Here is a 16,635-nt window from a genome sequence, read left to right as displayed (position 1 = left end):
CTTCCTTATTATCTTTCAACTGAAGTGAATTGGAATGGATTCATCAGATACATGGTGATAGTCTATAATAAAGTGGTGACTGACTTCTTTATCAGTAATCAGTGCACCAACAGTAAGCTTCAGTTCTAAATTTACTCAGTTTGTGACCCATCTTTCAAGTATGCAGACTAGGTAAACGATATACCGGGAGTTGTGTTCATATACATGTACGTGTATACCACCAGAGATGTGGATTTACATACAGTTACAGCTCTCGTAAGTATGTTGATATCGAATGGAAAACAAATTATTGTAACTCTAAATGAAAACCCTATTATCATATTTCATATTGTTGAAATATAATTTATGATAAAAGCTCGCGTACACATTACAAAGATTATGACAACTTTGAAACTTTATACTCAAGTTATAAGTCCCCTGAAGAACTCGTACAGTGGGCTGCATCTGCCTATCCATGTGTTTGTGTGTTTGTGTGTCCTTCATACATCAGTTGTGACATGCAATATCTGATTTCAATCAAACCTGGCGCAAAGGTCACATATATTGATATGATATGGAACACATACAAATACAGCTCTTGCAGTTATGTTGATGTCAATTGATAAACATTTCTGTTTCCCAACCAAGTAACGCCTGTCTATCCATGCACCCATGTGTTTGTGTGGCCGTCATACATCATTTCTCAGATATTCAATATCCGATTCCTATCTAACCTGGCACAAATGTGACATATATTGACACAGTATAGGGTACATACAACCAAATTAAACTCTTATTTTGTTGAAATCTAATTGATGGTAAAGACTCATTGACATACCCCAATGGCAATATGACCGCTACAATGTATGATAGCGATTGATGTGGATAATAGCCAGGTTACATGTACTTTGTGTATAGTACATCAGTTATCTCTTTAACGTATGAAATGACTTGCTATGTAAATATAGGTAAGTACATTCACTTGAGAGATCTATGAAAGTAATAAATTTGTGATGAAAACACTCGATGTCATCATATGACAGCTCTCAGAAGTTCTCTCATGTGTTCATGTACTTTGTAACAATATGAGTTGAGATTACAGTGTGTCTAGAAACTACATGTATATACGTGTGGGCTTGTCTCCTATATGTTCTCATACTACCGTATAGTCAAATTGCTTTCTCCAGTATGACATTCCATTCTTACAATGGTAGCTTAACCCTTTCACCACGATTCCCACTATTGCGGGAACGCGCATGCACTAATGCTATTGGAGCATTGATATAATTTATAAATGTGCTTTCCTGTGATTTGCTTTCTGACTGGAGGTTGAATTTGTTATTAACGAAGTAACTAATTATAACCGCCTGTCAGTGTGTGTGATGGATTGATACTGACAGCAGGAGATTTAGCTAGATTTTCGGTAGAATTTGTCCATTTGACTACATGGTGGGAGAGAGATCATAGAAACAAGTCCAAGTGTATAGTTTCTAGACCATGTACATTGTAAATCAGTTATCTCTGTCATATGACATGATTTATTTCTGCTAGTAGAACTTGAAGTACATGTACTGGTACATGTACATTCATTTTATGGAAGTGAAAATAGCAAATTTATAATGAAACACTGATATCATTTGACAGCTGTGAGAAGTTATGTTGTGTGTACTTTATCACAAATATCTGTAGAGATCATAGCCTTCGCTGTGAACAGCTAAACATGTTTGTGCATTGCATGCTATCATAACATCTGCTTAAAGCAGTGAAAGTAGCAAACTCTAGGCATGGAAAGATTCTGATGAAATAAGATTTCTACCAAGCATAGTTTAATACTAACTTAAACTGCATGTATATATTTACAAATGTCTGATACATGTATACTGTACATCAACATGGTAATTTGTATAGAGACCATGGATTTGACTAAATGTGTATGAACACTTCCACATTTTTATGTATATGTATCTTGCAAACTGAAAACATATCTGTTTTGATACAGATGTTGAAATACCAAACTAGACAATATGAAAATTGCCCTGATGGAAAGTAGACAGGTCTATTGAATAAACGAAACAGTTCTATCAAAAGTACTACATGTATTAGTACTGTATGTATTGTAGACACTTACAGAGATCATTGCCTTATTAAGTTTAACACCCCTTTGCTATTATTATTAACATATATGTAGTGTGTGTATCTTGCAAACTTAAGTAATAATCTATTTTCAAAGGTGAAAATAACAAATTATTTTAGCTTGGAAATATTTAGATAAGAGTTTGACAGTCTATTAACAGTTCTTGCATATAATTCAAACAACACGATACACAGTTATAGAGACCATAACCTTTGCTATGAACAGATTGTAAAACTGACTGGTAATCTGTTTATTGTGAAATGTAACAAACTTTAGCATGATGACATTTCAAAAACAGTGCCTGTAATAATTTTCAGCCACGTGTACTTTGTTCTGTATTCTGATCATAACTCTTTGTAGTAAAGACTGGTTTTATACGACCTGGACTTGCATCTCTTTAATTTGAACTCCAAATAACCATTGATGTACAATGTATTAGTTTAGTCCCTATACAGTATCGTTACGATTTACACCTCCACGTTGGCATCCAGACTAACAACTTGTATGTACGGTATAAATCAAAATGGACCAGTATTCAATGAGCACTGCACCTAGAAAATATAGACTCTTTAAAGGTGTGTTGTTACTTTGTCCAAGAAAATGCCAACTTCTTCTCAGTTAAAATCAATAAAATATCTGGGGTATCCGTATAAATTTTTGAAATTGTGGTCAAAGTATTATCAAAATGAAGCCATTTTAGAATCCAATATGGCCGCAGAATCCAATATGGCCGTAGAATCCAATATGGCCGTAGAATCCAATATGGCTGCCAATGGTGCGATAACTCTATGGAAGATTGACAGATCTGCCAAAAAGCAGATAGTGTATCTCTGAATTTCTTTTAATTATTTCAAAAGTGCCAGGAACAAGCTTTCATATTGTAGAGTTTGGCAAGAATTGAAGAACTGATTTTTACAAATTTTAGTGAAATTTATCCCCAAGTTGCATTCATACTGTAAGCTGAATAATTGACTACTATAATCTCTTAATAAAACTGAAAAAAACAACAAATAAAATATGGTACTTGTGAAATCACTTAAATGATAAATACTGGTGTGGCACCATTCAGTGAAATGTGAAGTGTCCAAATTGTATTAGAGATAACTTGAAGTGACAATATGTAATATAAGTTGGTACTTTAATGTGTTACTCAGTCAACTGATGTCTTAGCTGAGTTGACAGGTAGAGATGGTCATGACATTAAGATGTAACAAAGTGACACGTCAGATGTGTTACTTTGTCAAATGGAGTAATACAGAGATGAGAAACGTTGACAGTAATTGTTTTTAGTTGAATGAAAGCAGTGATGAGAATGAAATTTGTGAAATAAGTGTTTTTAAACTTAGTAGTATTTACGTCAGTATATTTATTCCCCAATATTTTTCTTCGTTTAGACAAGGAAAATATGAGTGACCTAAGGGGCCTTTGTCACTATGAGCTGCTAGAGAGTAGTGACAACCCCTTAGGTCATGTATATTTTCCGGCTGAATGAAGAAAAATATTTGAGAATAACATACATGTAATTATACTAGCTCCAGTACATTGTGATATCAAAGAAAAATCAGGGAAAATAATGGCAATTTTGAATTTTGACTCATATTTTGAACACAGCTGAACCAGTGATATGCATAGACACTTGTTATCGTGACATACAGTACATGTACTGATGTAGACATGCATTATCGTGACATAGAACACCAGAGTATATATATATTACTAGTATATATTGTTCAACTTGACTCCTGCATGGTTTAATACTTCTTGGTTCTCAGCCATAGTGTGTACGTGTATTTAGCTTTGTGTTATTTCCCTGAGAAAAGCACAGGTGTTACACCCTCCAGGTATACATGTATTAACACATGAACAATTACCCTTCACAAAAATGACTTGTGTCAAGTACAGTACTGTAAACGTAATTTACAATACCACATAATAAAAGTATATATACAGCTTAGAATCATTTTCTGAATGGGTGAGCATTGGGCTAGCTCAGTGCTAAACATTGAGTTCGCACGAACACCTCAACAGTAGTATGTTTTAGCAACTGGAAAGGTTAATAACATCACCATTAGACTATATCACCAGGCTACATGTCGCTTACTGTTAACAGAAGGCTGAACTGTCAATGAGTTTAAGCAAATCAGATGGAGGTACATGGTGTAACACCAGGCCGAGAATGAGCTAACAAATCAGATAGGGGTAACATCAGAGTAACAGTTAACCTTCAAGTCAGATTGGGGTAACACCAGACCATTACAGTTAGTTAGCAAGTCAGATAGGGGTAACATCAGGCTAACAGTTAGCTAGCAAATTAGATCAGATCAGGGTAACATCAGACTGACAGTTAGCTAGCAAAGGAATTCTCAAACTGTACAGATGTGTACATGTCAACAGTTTATTCAATGTTCTTATAACTGGTAGATACAAAAATGGATTTTGCCCCCAGTTCCAATTTGATAAAAAACACTATTTTATAGGTGGTGACAGTTAGTATAATATGTTACTATTCACCACATGCTATTATTCGAATTTTGCCATAAAACAAAAATGAGTACCTCTTATAGTCTTAAGTCCATTAGTGATTGTTGTATAAAGAGCAGTTTTTAAACGTTTTCCTCCCAACCTAGTAGTTATGTTACTAATTGATTCTCGTCATAAAATCACGTTATTTTACAATTCTGCTCTCGGTGCAATTTAATCGTAAAAAAGAAGCCTAATGTAAGTTTTCAACCTGTTTTCTGAAATGAACACATTTATCTCATAAAATATGAGAGGCCTTTCCAGATGAAGTGTAAAACGTAAAATTTTCTAGAGCTCATTTACTTTATACTTAAGAACGGCTTCTATTTTGTTTTACTGCATTGAAAAGGAGGCATTTTTATGAATTGATCATAACAAACGTTTCTCTCTTAATGTCTTAGTTTTTATTTGTCCTGTATATTGTTAGATGGTATAATGTAATACTAATAGTATATATTGTGCATATAATAACATGTTGCCCCTGACAACCAACCAATACGATCTTTTGAGTGCGAATGCAAATGTATGGAAATACAAGATTTGGATGAAGTGGTTAGTGGTATAATGAACATAGTCCACAAATTATTAGTATGAAAGATGAGAATTGTGAGAACAGTTTGTTTTCTATTGATTTGCCTTGATGAAAATATGTGCCTCTTATGATTGTAATTATTTTGGAAGACAAGTTCTACCACTTTCCTTCCGCACGCACGCACGCACGCACGCACTCACGCGCACACACACATGCGCGCGTGAGTGTGCGTGCGTGCATACAATGTACATACATACATACATACATACATACACATACATACATACATACATATGTACACTCACTTATTGATACACACACTTTTGCTTGTGAACGTACATTGTATCTCTGTTGCAAACTTTACAATAATTGACTAGACTCAAAATTGCAGACAAGAAGGAAAAAACCCACTCAGACTTAATAAATCTGCCTGAATGATTCTCACAAATCACAAAAACTATTGAAATGGATTGTAATGAATAAAGACAAGTGTACTTACTGACTTGATTGTATTTCTGTAAATAGTAGAGATTAGTGGAACATTGGAAGATTAATGACTGAACTCAAGTATTTTGTGGAGTCATACAAATTAACTAAATACTTAACAATGTACTAGAGCTTTCATGAATTTGTGTAGTGCTTGTAATTAGGACATTAATATAAAGTTTTAGAACTTACACATGTACATAGGAGCTCTAGTCCAAACTATAGTATGGAAGGAAAATATATACATATATACATACAAAATGTAGATACATACTTACATGTACATGCATGCACGCACGCACCCATGCACCCACGCACGCACAATTGCATACATATGTATATACACACATGCATACATACATATGTACATAAAAATGTATATTCATACATGCATACATACATACATACATACATACATAATACATACATGCACGTACTCATGCACACACACACACACGCACTCATCAATAAATGTACATACACACATGCATGCATGTATACATAAAAATGTATGTATGTGTACATACATTGTACATACATGTACATACATAAATGTATATACCATGTACACAGACACACAGACAAAAGGCCAACGTTTCAATCCCAGGTCATCATATTAGTATTATCAGTGGAGTCATATGGATATAGGATCATTCTATGTTTTTCTATAGCTCTGACACTGTGACAGACAAGTATTCTAATTTCTACATGTTAATATCAATCCTAGTGGTGGGCCTTTAAAGGGCAATGTTTCAGTCCTGTGTCACCAGTGTGTGTAATATTGCATTAGTGTAATCTTATCAGTGAAGCCCTATGGATTATTTAGGATCATTCTTTGTTCTGGACTAACTTTTTCTATAGCTCTGCCAAAGACATGTTGTTCACACTTAAATTTTAAGCCTATAAATATAATATGAGGTTGACATCTAAGGTTTTAAAAAAAAACGCTTTTCTTCTCTAGTATGGTAGGAACGTTTACTAATTGTAAAATGATCTTTGAACTTTCTATATCATGATATCCATTTAGAGTTGTATCAATATTTTATCCTGTATGGATTTTTAGTCAAGCACTTACAGCTTTTTTTTATGGCAAGGGTGAAACTATTAATCTTACAGATGCCAGTTGCCATGGTAAATGGTACATTAGTAGGAAATTGAGAGTGAGACTTCAAATACTATGTTAAGAGTTGATAAGGTACAGACACTGAGATGTGTTCTAGGTCATTAACTTTTCAATATTCTAGTCAATAATGTATTCTGTGATCTGGTCAAACGGATATGTTCATTTCCTAGGTATGGTAATTTTCCCCTTTTATCTATGCAGGTCACAATTCATTCTTATTGGTACACATCAGGAATCATTTTCCACCAGGGTACATGTAGTAGTATTGGGTTAGATTAGTGTTAATACAGGGTCAGCATCGTGTTTTCACAAGGCTGGCACTAGTAACAATCTCACCAGCATGTATATCATTGAAGGGTTACTGCCTGCAGCAGTTCTAACCAGTGTGCCCTCTTAGCCAATTTGATGCAAAACTGAGTGTGATACACGCAATTATTTCCAATAGAGAAACTCTGTTTTCAGTTCAATAATATAGGACTATTGGTCACCATCCTTGGACTACCAATTTCTGAAATTGGTAGCTCACTAGGACTACCAAAGAAAACAGTTAATTTCAAGCCCTGTATCATAATCCAAAACTGCAGAACTCTTGAGTATCAGTAAAAATATTTGGCAAATGATTTCACAATTGTATATCTTTAATTTTAATATGACAATGCTTGAGAATTTTATCCCTTGTGATGCATTACGACTGCCTCCTTCAGTCTCTCATTAAATTTCGATCATTACATATTAATATCACAAGACACCTGTCATATCGATCTGTAAAAAAAAAATAATTCATGATTTGATGGCGAGGAAAAGTACATGTACATAATGTGTTTGGGAAGGAACCTAAGAAAGTATTTTGTACTTATTTATGAGTTGGTTACAAAGAATTGATTTGAAAATGTAATACATGTAATTCCTGGAGGAAATGCTGAAAATTTACAAAGCTTAAATGAAGAGAAATCAACAAATTAATTAGAATAAACTATATGTAGTAAATCAAAATTAAAGATAAAAATCGTAGACAGAAAATATTGAGAGTTACAAATTTGCAAGTATAATCTGTGCCATTGATTGAGGGTGAAATTGTCTGAAGACCATACTATGAATTTGGTAGACTAGCTTCCTATGTTTTGATCACGACGATCATCTCCTCTGTATGGTCAAACTTTACTCTAGCAAAAGAGTCTGGGCTTAACCTTGACAGTGATAGTTTAGTACATGTATTTGCCAAGTTTATATAAACGTGACGATGTTATCGCAGCGCTGACTTTCTTTTTAACCCCAAAATAAAGTGCTCTGAAAATTGAATAGATTACCTAAATACGTGGAAAAGGACTGAGTTTGTATTTCAGATAACGGTAGAGAAAATAACTAAGTATAATTTTGTCATGTAATGATGTAGGTACAAATGTAGACGGTTCCCTGGGTGTTATTAGTTTAAGATGATTTAGATGTTTATCACTTATATTGTTATCATGATTTTGAGGTGCATGTTCTATTAAAAAAACAATTCCAATAGAGAAGAGTGTAATCAAAAATTGATTTAGAGATGTAATCGCAATGGTAAAGTAAGCCTGGCTGCTTTTAGTCTGATTGGTTTCACCAAGGTGTTTGCAATATGTTGCCTAGTGTCGTGTCGTAAGATGCTTCCAAGGGTCAGGAAAAGCTGTCTTTTATTCATGACTTCTTGGCAGCTTGTAGTTGCACAGTAAATGTGTTCATATTTGCAAAAGGAAGAACCCTTTTGGTTATTGCCTCAAGTTGTGTTCTTATATCTATATGAAGACAGACGCATGTTGTACTGCTTCGTCAAGTAAAGAGTTGGGACATTTGTCAAAAATCTAACAATGCTGTGAATTTGATAGGCATGTGTACAAAGTGTATATGTACATTTGTATATGTGTAGGGTCTATGGTTGTGTAAGGTACATACATGTACAGGTACATGTATATGTGTGTGTGTGTGTGTGTGTGTGTGTGTGTGTGTGTGTGTGTGTGTGTGTGTGTGCATGCATGTATGCTTACATGTAGGTGCATGTGTCTGTCTAGTCTGTGTCTGTCTGTCTGTCTGTCTGTCTGTCTGTCTGTCTGTCTGTCTGTCTGTCTGTCTCTGTTTGTGTGTCAGTCTTCTAAGTTCTACATACCTGAATTTGTACTGTAACCATGGAAATTTTCACTAAAGACTTATTGGAAAACAAAAACGCAAAAATAAGTAGTGACTAAGTAAAATGCCTTCGTGTGCATGAACACAATGTACCAGTCTGGTAATTAGAGAAAATTAGTCTTTGAGAACTTGTTGAAGACTGTAAGATCGCAACATTTTGTAGTAGTGAAAATACATGTTGTATCTAGGTTTATCGTACATTGTCATCATTAGGTTTGTGAACTTTCAGAACACTTCCCAGAATCTGTTGGTTACCTGGTTACTATAAGATTGAGTAGCTTTCACTTTTTTTCAGCCTGAAATTTTTCTTCAGAAATTACAAAACTGTTCCATCATTTATTTTTCACACATGACAGCTCAAACATTCAGTCTTGATATTTTGACAAATCCATTAATACTAATACTACGATGTATAGACATTCAATCAAACTATCATGAATAGAACAAACACATTTAAGACGAGTAGTCTGCTACAAGGAGTAAAACACTTTGATGCGACATACTTGGAATTTGTCTTGAGATGAGCTGAAAGCTTCTTGAAATTTTTTACCTACGTCTGCATTTCCTGACCACTCTCACTATGCATGGCGTAATACCAAAATGCAAATATTAGCTCTCTACAAAGAAACTGATTTGAGAATGGATTTCAGTGGAGCGTTAAGCGTACTGATTGCCTCTCCTGTATTCAGACTTTATGAAATACAGAAAGGATACTTCAGAAACGAGCTAATCACACAAGATCTGATTCGTATTAGTTATGCCGTGTACTTTTTTGTTTAATACTAGAAAATAGAAACATACATCGTAAGAAGATACCAGAATATATATATGTATAATATGTTAAGGTGAAATAATTTTCTGCTGTTGCAAACATGACTTGTTGTGAGAAGGTAGCGGGTGAAAACAAGGTGCAGGAAGGATTGATATATCTCGTAGATATTCAGACAAACTTAATATGTGGAATTGCGTATTTTGTGTTACACAGTGTATCGTGTGTGAAATTATCAGAATTAGAATTGTATTTCATCAGAAATTGTAGTTGTGATGAGTTAATTTTCTGCTTCTGCAAACATGACTGCTGTGAAGGTACATGTAGCCGGTTTACATTGTGATGTGTGTTTTGTTTCCTTGTGTCACTAACACTTGTATAGTCTGTGAGGTACTGTACACTGTGATGAGGCACCCTCACACATTGGTCAACCCCTCACACAGAACGACATGACGTACATTGTATCTTGAAGTCTACTACTTTTAAGGTATGCCATGACTGGCCACCCTCCTACATCGGTTAACCCCTCACACGGAATGACCCGATGTATCTTATAGTCTACCACTTGTATAATCTGTAATGGACAGTACGCCGTGATGGACCACCCTCACACATTAGTCAACCCCTCACACAGACCGACACGATGTATCTTGCAATCTACCACTTGTATAATCTGTAAGGTACAGTACGCCGTGATGGACCACCCTCACACATCAGTCAACCCCCTCCCACAGAACAACACGATGTATCTTGCAATCTACCACTTGTATAATCTGTAAGGTACAGTACGCCGTGATGGACCACCCTCACACATCAGTCAACCCCCTCCCACAGAACAACACGATGTATCTTGCAATCTACCACTTGTATAATCTGTAAGGTACAGTACGCCGTGATGGACCACCCTCACACATCAGTCAACCCCCTCCCACAGAACAACACGATGTATCTTGCAATCTACCACTTGTATAATCTGTAAGGTACAGTACACCATGATGGACCACCCTCACACATCAGTCAACCCCTCACACAGAACGACACGATGTATCTTGCAATCTACCAATCATATTGCTAGCAACAGCAAACGATTAATGTTGCTTGAAAATCATACACTCAGTGGTTTAAAAAAATGCACTCAAGCTGATTGGTCACATAGGGGAGTGATAACATACATCAGACTAATTGAATATATCTCAAATGAAGGCAATATGTATATATGTATATGCCCTTTTTTAGATGAGCGCAAGAGCAATTTACATATAGTGAATAATAACTATGTCTGTATGACGACACCGATAGTTAGAACTCATACCAGAACCTTGGATTGAATCATATGCCTCCAGACAATATGATACTTGCTGTGACATATTAGAATTATTCTAAAATGGAATTTTCAGAATTAGGTCAGAGCTGCGTGTTCTGTATCAAGCTGTTAAATAAAAAATCTTGTGATATTTCCCAAGATAATGTTTCCCCATTTAAAGTGGCTATTGACCTTTGACCCCAATCAGTGATTGGTCATTGACAGACATGAGGATCATGAACACTGTTGTGAAAGAGGAAGATGTACTTTATATTTATAGATAGCTAGCACTGTTGCAGTACCAATTTAGTTACTGTTGGGATTGTCAGTCTTAGCTAAAGATGGTTAGTCTCGTCCATACATGTACATTTGTATATGTGCATTATGATTACTACCATCATCTCCACTCACGTATAGGGAAAGTCCTTATTCTAACACAGAAATTTGTGCTACCCCTGACTGCATTCATATAAACATGATGACATTATCGCGTCCCCACATAATTTTAGTTTCAGACTGGAGAGGTGGAGTTCAGTTAATGAGCAATTGTCTAAAGGAACTAACAAATTGCAACTGCCTGTCAGTTTGTGATGGATAACTACTGACATGTGTAGTTTACCCTTCGTCCAGAGGCGGGGGATAGCACAGATTACTGTGCTAGAATAAGGGCTTTCTCTATCTATACATGTATGTGACTAGAGTTGATGGTAGTAATTGTAAGGCATTATCGAATACATGTAGGAACTACAAACATGTACAGGTAGACTAAACGTTGGTATGTTTGTACTACATGTATAAATACCAATATATGTTACATGTATGTGTCTGTTTGCTGCTGATAAGCAAGTAGCAACATAGCAGAATTTTATGTATTTTGTAACATCCAACCTGACATGTTCCTGACAAAGATTCTAGATAGTGTGTGAGACAAATTGTCAATATGTACAAACATATACCATATGGTAATTATTCTATGTCCTTTGATCATATCTTAATTATGATTACAATTTTAGTTTAGACAAACATCAATACTACATGTATTTGTGCAAACACTGCTTATCTAAAGCTGACCTAACACATTTCTTTGTGCTGAAGGTTAAAGGCGGTCAGTAGACGAAAAAGCCGTCATGTGAAAAAAAGACCAAAGGGGAATGCAATACGTGTATAGGGATATGGAATGTCTTCCAATGTATACGCCATAAATGTCCAGATTCTTAAATTAGATCATTGTATTTGTAATTTTAAGCGTATTGATGTCTATATGATATTGGTGTTGAGTGAAGTTTTTAGATGATCACCGCATGCTAATTTCACTAAGACTGTCTTGTATTACATTTGTACCTACGTAGAGCTTTGTGGTCCACTAAGTGAGAGTCTCTTGTGAACAAGTCAGAAAGACCTACATGTATCTATAATAGATGAATGTGGTCGTGGGCTAGATACTACATGTATTTCATTAGATATCTGTACATAGTATTTTTTGGCTATATGAAGATAAATGATCGTTGCGTCAGTGCGGTAAGGTTGTATCTGCTATGCAATTGTATAGGCAGATATGCCCTTACTACACTGACACGACGAGATGTAGTATAAATGAATGTAGTCGCAGGCTAAACACTAATGCGTTAGACATTAGTATTTTCTGGCAATATGAAGAAAAATGTTAAAGAAATATTATCATTATTCCTGCACAAGTATCATTGCTTAAAAATTTGGGAAATGTAATGGTGACTTTGAATTTTGAATCATATTTTGAGCACCTCAGCACAAATGATGTAGACATACCAGAGTACAAATTCCATATTTTTGTTCAAACTCGTTCAACTTGCTTTGTGTGTTGTACCAATATAATAAATTAACTATCGTATTATTAAATACACTAATCATGCAGTCATGATTACACATACCTGTACAGCATTTAGTTCAGTGTTTAGTATGTAATTCTTCTGAAAAAAAAAATTTAGATCTGACCCTGTCACTTTGTAATGTTTGTCATCAGTCGAACGAATCATTCAATATTTCGGTTACTGTCTTACGCTAATAGCGTCATAGTTTTAACACTGTGCTGCAACTGGGCTATAAGCACTTTGCACATGGCCTATCAAAACTGGTCAACTGCATATGGGGAAGGGTTAATACGTGCACTAGCCCTGTGTTAACACCAAGTTAGGCCAGTTTTAACAAGAGTCTGACACAGGTCTAGAATATCAGACAGTGATATTTGAGTATGTACATGTGTCTGTTTACCCAAGCTATTGAGCCAGGATTAATACATGGCTATGCTTTCCATGTATTTCAAGGATGTCAATAGAAGGGTATAAGATATATAGACAGCTTGTACAAGTTGGCAGGTAGAGTGATGACACTACACAAGCCTGAAGTTAGCACTGCAGGTAGAACTCCCAAATACATAATGTTTTACTGTTACTACTAGGCTAATAATTGTATTTTTGTTCATTTTCTTGACAGGCTTGTTGGTCTCAGCCAGGACACAGGGGAGAAGAAACAAGCCGAAAAAGACAAATCCAATCCTTCTCCCGAAAAGGAATTTACAAGACGGCCATCCTCGGTTGTTATGGAAACTGTTCAGGATTTTCATGGTACATGTAGGCATACATTTATATTTATTTAGGGAGGGGAGGGGAGGGGTGGGGGGCAGGAGGTTCACCGAGGACAAGCTACATGTGTAAGCCAACTCAGAGGCCACTCTAATCAAGTACAAAATCAAATGTGAATGGGGCCTGAAATCAAGTTTTATCAGTTTTATGGCCGATGTCGTTCTACTAATAGGGAGTTCACACTAGAAAAGGTGTGTAGACTCTGAGGCAACTTGTCATAATTGGAAATAGTAAAATAAATGAGAACAGTTTATGTTGACTCTGCATCGGGTTATTTTACACCAGATCCAACAGCATGGTTCAGACCCAACACATCTTTTGTGTCGACATATATTTTTCCAGTGTGAATTGATGTGTCGACACTGGTCCTAGTTATGCTAATGTACGTATGTACGTTCATCTACTGTCTATGGGTAATGTTACACACCTTGACCATGTCATTGTATGTATGTATATGAACCCGGCCCAAGGAAGGGCTTAACAGTTTTATGACTTACGTCACCTAAGAGTTGACTCTGAAATTTGTAATGTGTATGGAGGATGAGACCAAGATAGAATAGTTTACATGTATGCCGACTCTGTGTCGAATTATTTGAAGTCGGGTCTGATAGTATTGGTCAGATCCGACACATCTTGTGAGTCGACACATCTTTTTCCAGTGTGACTGGAGCATAAGAGTCGTAACTTTCATTTGTTCTGTGAACCGATTATTAAGTTGTTCCCCAGCAGTGTAATCTAATTCACTGACAGCTGCCACTTATGTTTTGAAGAACATAATCACAACTTGATGCCATGGTAACAGTGAAATGGTGGCGCCAAGTAGGAAGCCACATGATAAAACTGTTTTATAAATTAAAAATTACAAAATATACACCCAATCGTCATCCATATGCGGCCACTTGAACCTGGAACAAGGAAATGAATTGCAATATATTCATCTGAATGTGAAGCTTCAGTTTTTCAAAGACCATGTCTAGGTCATAAAAAGTATTTAGAAAATGTATTTTTGTTACAATCGTATAATGTAATATGTACAGGGTTATAAAGTGCAAAAAATATATCAGTTTTAAAATGACACAAGAACTTTATGTACGCACAATAGTTCAATTTAACAGTCTTTGTACACACTAAAGTTGACCATATAAGTTGATGGCGTCAGTAAAAACTGAAATCAAAGGCTTTTTGAGGTCGTTATTTTTGTAAAATAGCATTTTGTAGTTACGTATGAAGCCTTGAGAGTTGCCGTAAGTACTTGGGTGTAATAGTTTAGTTGTCTTTCAGCCCTTCATTGAAGTTAAGTCATAAAAGGTTAACCTGATTATGAAATTACGACCATGGTTTATTGTGTGCTCATATTTGTTTCTGGAAAATCCAATATGTATGTACAGTGTGACTATTGGTAAACTGGAATCCATGCTGTCCTGTTCTACATTATAGAAAGGGTATCAAGGCTAGAATCCATGATGTCTTGTTCTACAATGTACTAGCACAGCTATTTGTAGACTGGAATCTAGGCTGTCCTGTTCCATTCTGATTCTGCTCTACGGTATACATGTAGCATGGCATATCTTGTTCTACAGTACATGTATATAACATGGCTCAACATGGGAAAAATAACATTCATTGTTCATTGTTAGGATGGCATACATTCCAATCAGCTGCTGTATACATAACAGGATATGAAATTGACAAATTTGATAATCATTTAGTCTGATTTAATTATCAGGTCACCCTCTTGTGTCAATGATTGAATTTGACCACTAGAGGGCGCTATCCATAAACATGACATTGCATATATCAGCAATCTGATAATGATTGTTATTTTGTGTTTTTTACAGGTGCTCAATTAATTCAACGTTGTGTAATAGTACAGAGAGATGAAAAAGGGTATGGTTTAACAGTTAGTGGTGACAATCCAGTCTTTGTTCAAAGTGTCAAAGACCGTAAGTACTTGGTCAAATCTTACTGCTGTATTTGTTGTAGATTCATTGCTGTCATGTTGTGTCTGATATGCATTGCAGTTCAATCTGGCTATACATATGTATAAGTTGAACAATGAATATTCATGACTCCTAAGTGCTTATTACCTTGAGATGAGTAGGCATGAATATTCATGACTCCTAAGTGCTTATTACCTTGAGATGAGTAGGCATGAATATTCATTGTTCAACTAATACATATGCATGTATGCTAAGTCCACGAGGCAACAGTGGATCACTATGGGAACAATGAAGATTTCAATTTGATGTTTTTTGGTAATCGTAGGAAATTTATGTTATGTAAAACATGAAATGACTCTCCAGAACCCAAAGTTTTATGAAAATACCTTTACTTCCTGGAGTTGACATTCCTCTTCTAATTGCAATATTCGTTACAAACTATATTAGTCAAGCTAGTAAATCAGGAATGTAAATGTTGATTTTTTTTTTGTATGTGATTAATTTGAATATTGAAAGTTGGTAGTTTTGCTTTGTCATACAACAAGCTCTTCTCTTAAAAACAAAGGAGGAAAAAATAATCAACATTCAAGTATGGGGGCGCTGTTTAACATGTCTACAGATAACATCATTACCTGGCATTGTTGAAGAATTTGCACGACATTGTTAAAGCAGACATAATAATTGTTTTACATTGAACTTGAAGTTGAAAATATAATAATTTTTGAAAATATAGTAACTGAGAAAATGAACAACAATGAAACGGTCCATCATTTTCAAAGTATGTTATTACCATGCATGGAAAGAATATTTCATTAATTTTGTAGAAACTTTTTCTAATTTGGTGTGCCTGATTAAATGCTGGTGTACTGGTTAGCTATTTGTGCCTTAGTATCATCATACTTTCATTTTTTGCTGGAATTGACTGTTGAGTTACTTTCATGTTTTGGTCGTGGTTGTCACTCATATTCTCATTATTACATGTAAAGCAAACAAAGATGTAAGCAAAAATGAAGGTGAAAGATCAAACTAAGCAACTAGCCGACCACTCCATTGGATTTCTTAATCAGATGTGTATGA

General features: G+C 35.3%; 1 protein-coding gene across 10 annotated transcripts in view; it reads left to right on the top strand.

Annotated features, from left to right (window-relative positions):
• The window catches only part of LOC144440219 (rho guanine nucleotide exchange factor 11-like), a 145,102-nt gene that overhangs the window by 49,782 nt on the left and 78,685 nt on the right, over positions 1 to 16,635 (top strand). For all 10 annotated transcript variants that reach the window (XM_078129528.1, XM_078129535.1, XM_078129533.1 and 7 more), the window contains exons 2-3: positions 13,470 to 13,600; positions 15,457 to 15,561. In XM_078129528.1, the coding sequence (XP_077985654.1) occupies positions 13,470 to 13,600; positions 15,457 to 15,561 (236 nt within the window). The remainder of the gene's footprint in view (positions 1 to 13,469; positions 13,601 to 15,456; positions 15,562 to 16,635) is intronic.

This window comes from Glandiceps talaboti, chromosome 9 (assembly GCF_964340395.1).
Source record: "Glandiceps talaboti chromosome 9, keGlaTala1.1, whole genome shotgun sequence".
Lineage (NCBI taxonomy): Eukaryota > Metazoa > Hemichordata > Enteropneusta > Spengelidae > Glandiceps > Glandiceps talaboti.
This window is presented reverse-complemented; position numbering and strand designations above follow the sequence as displayed.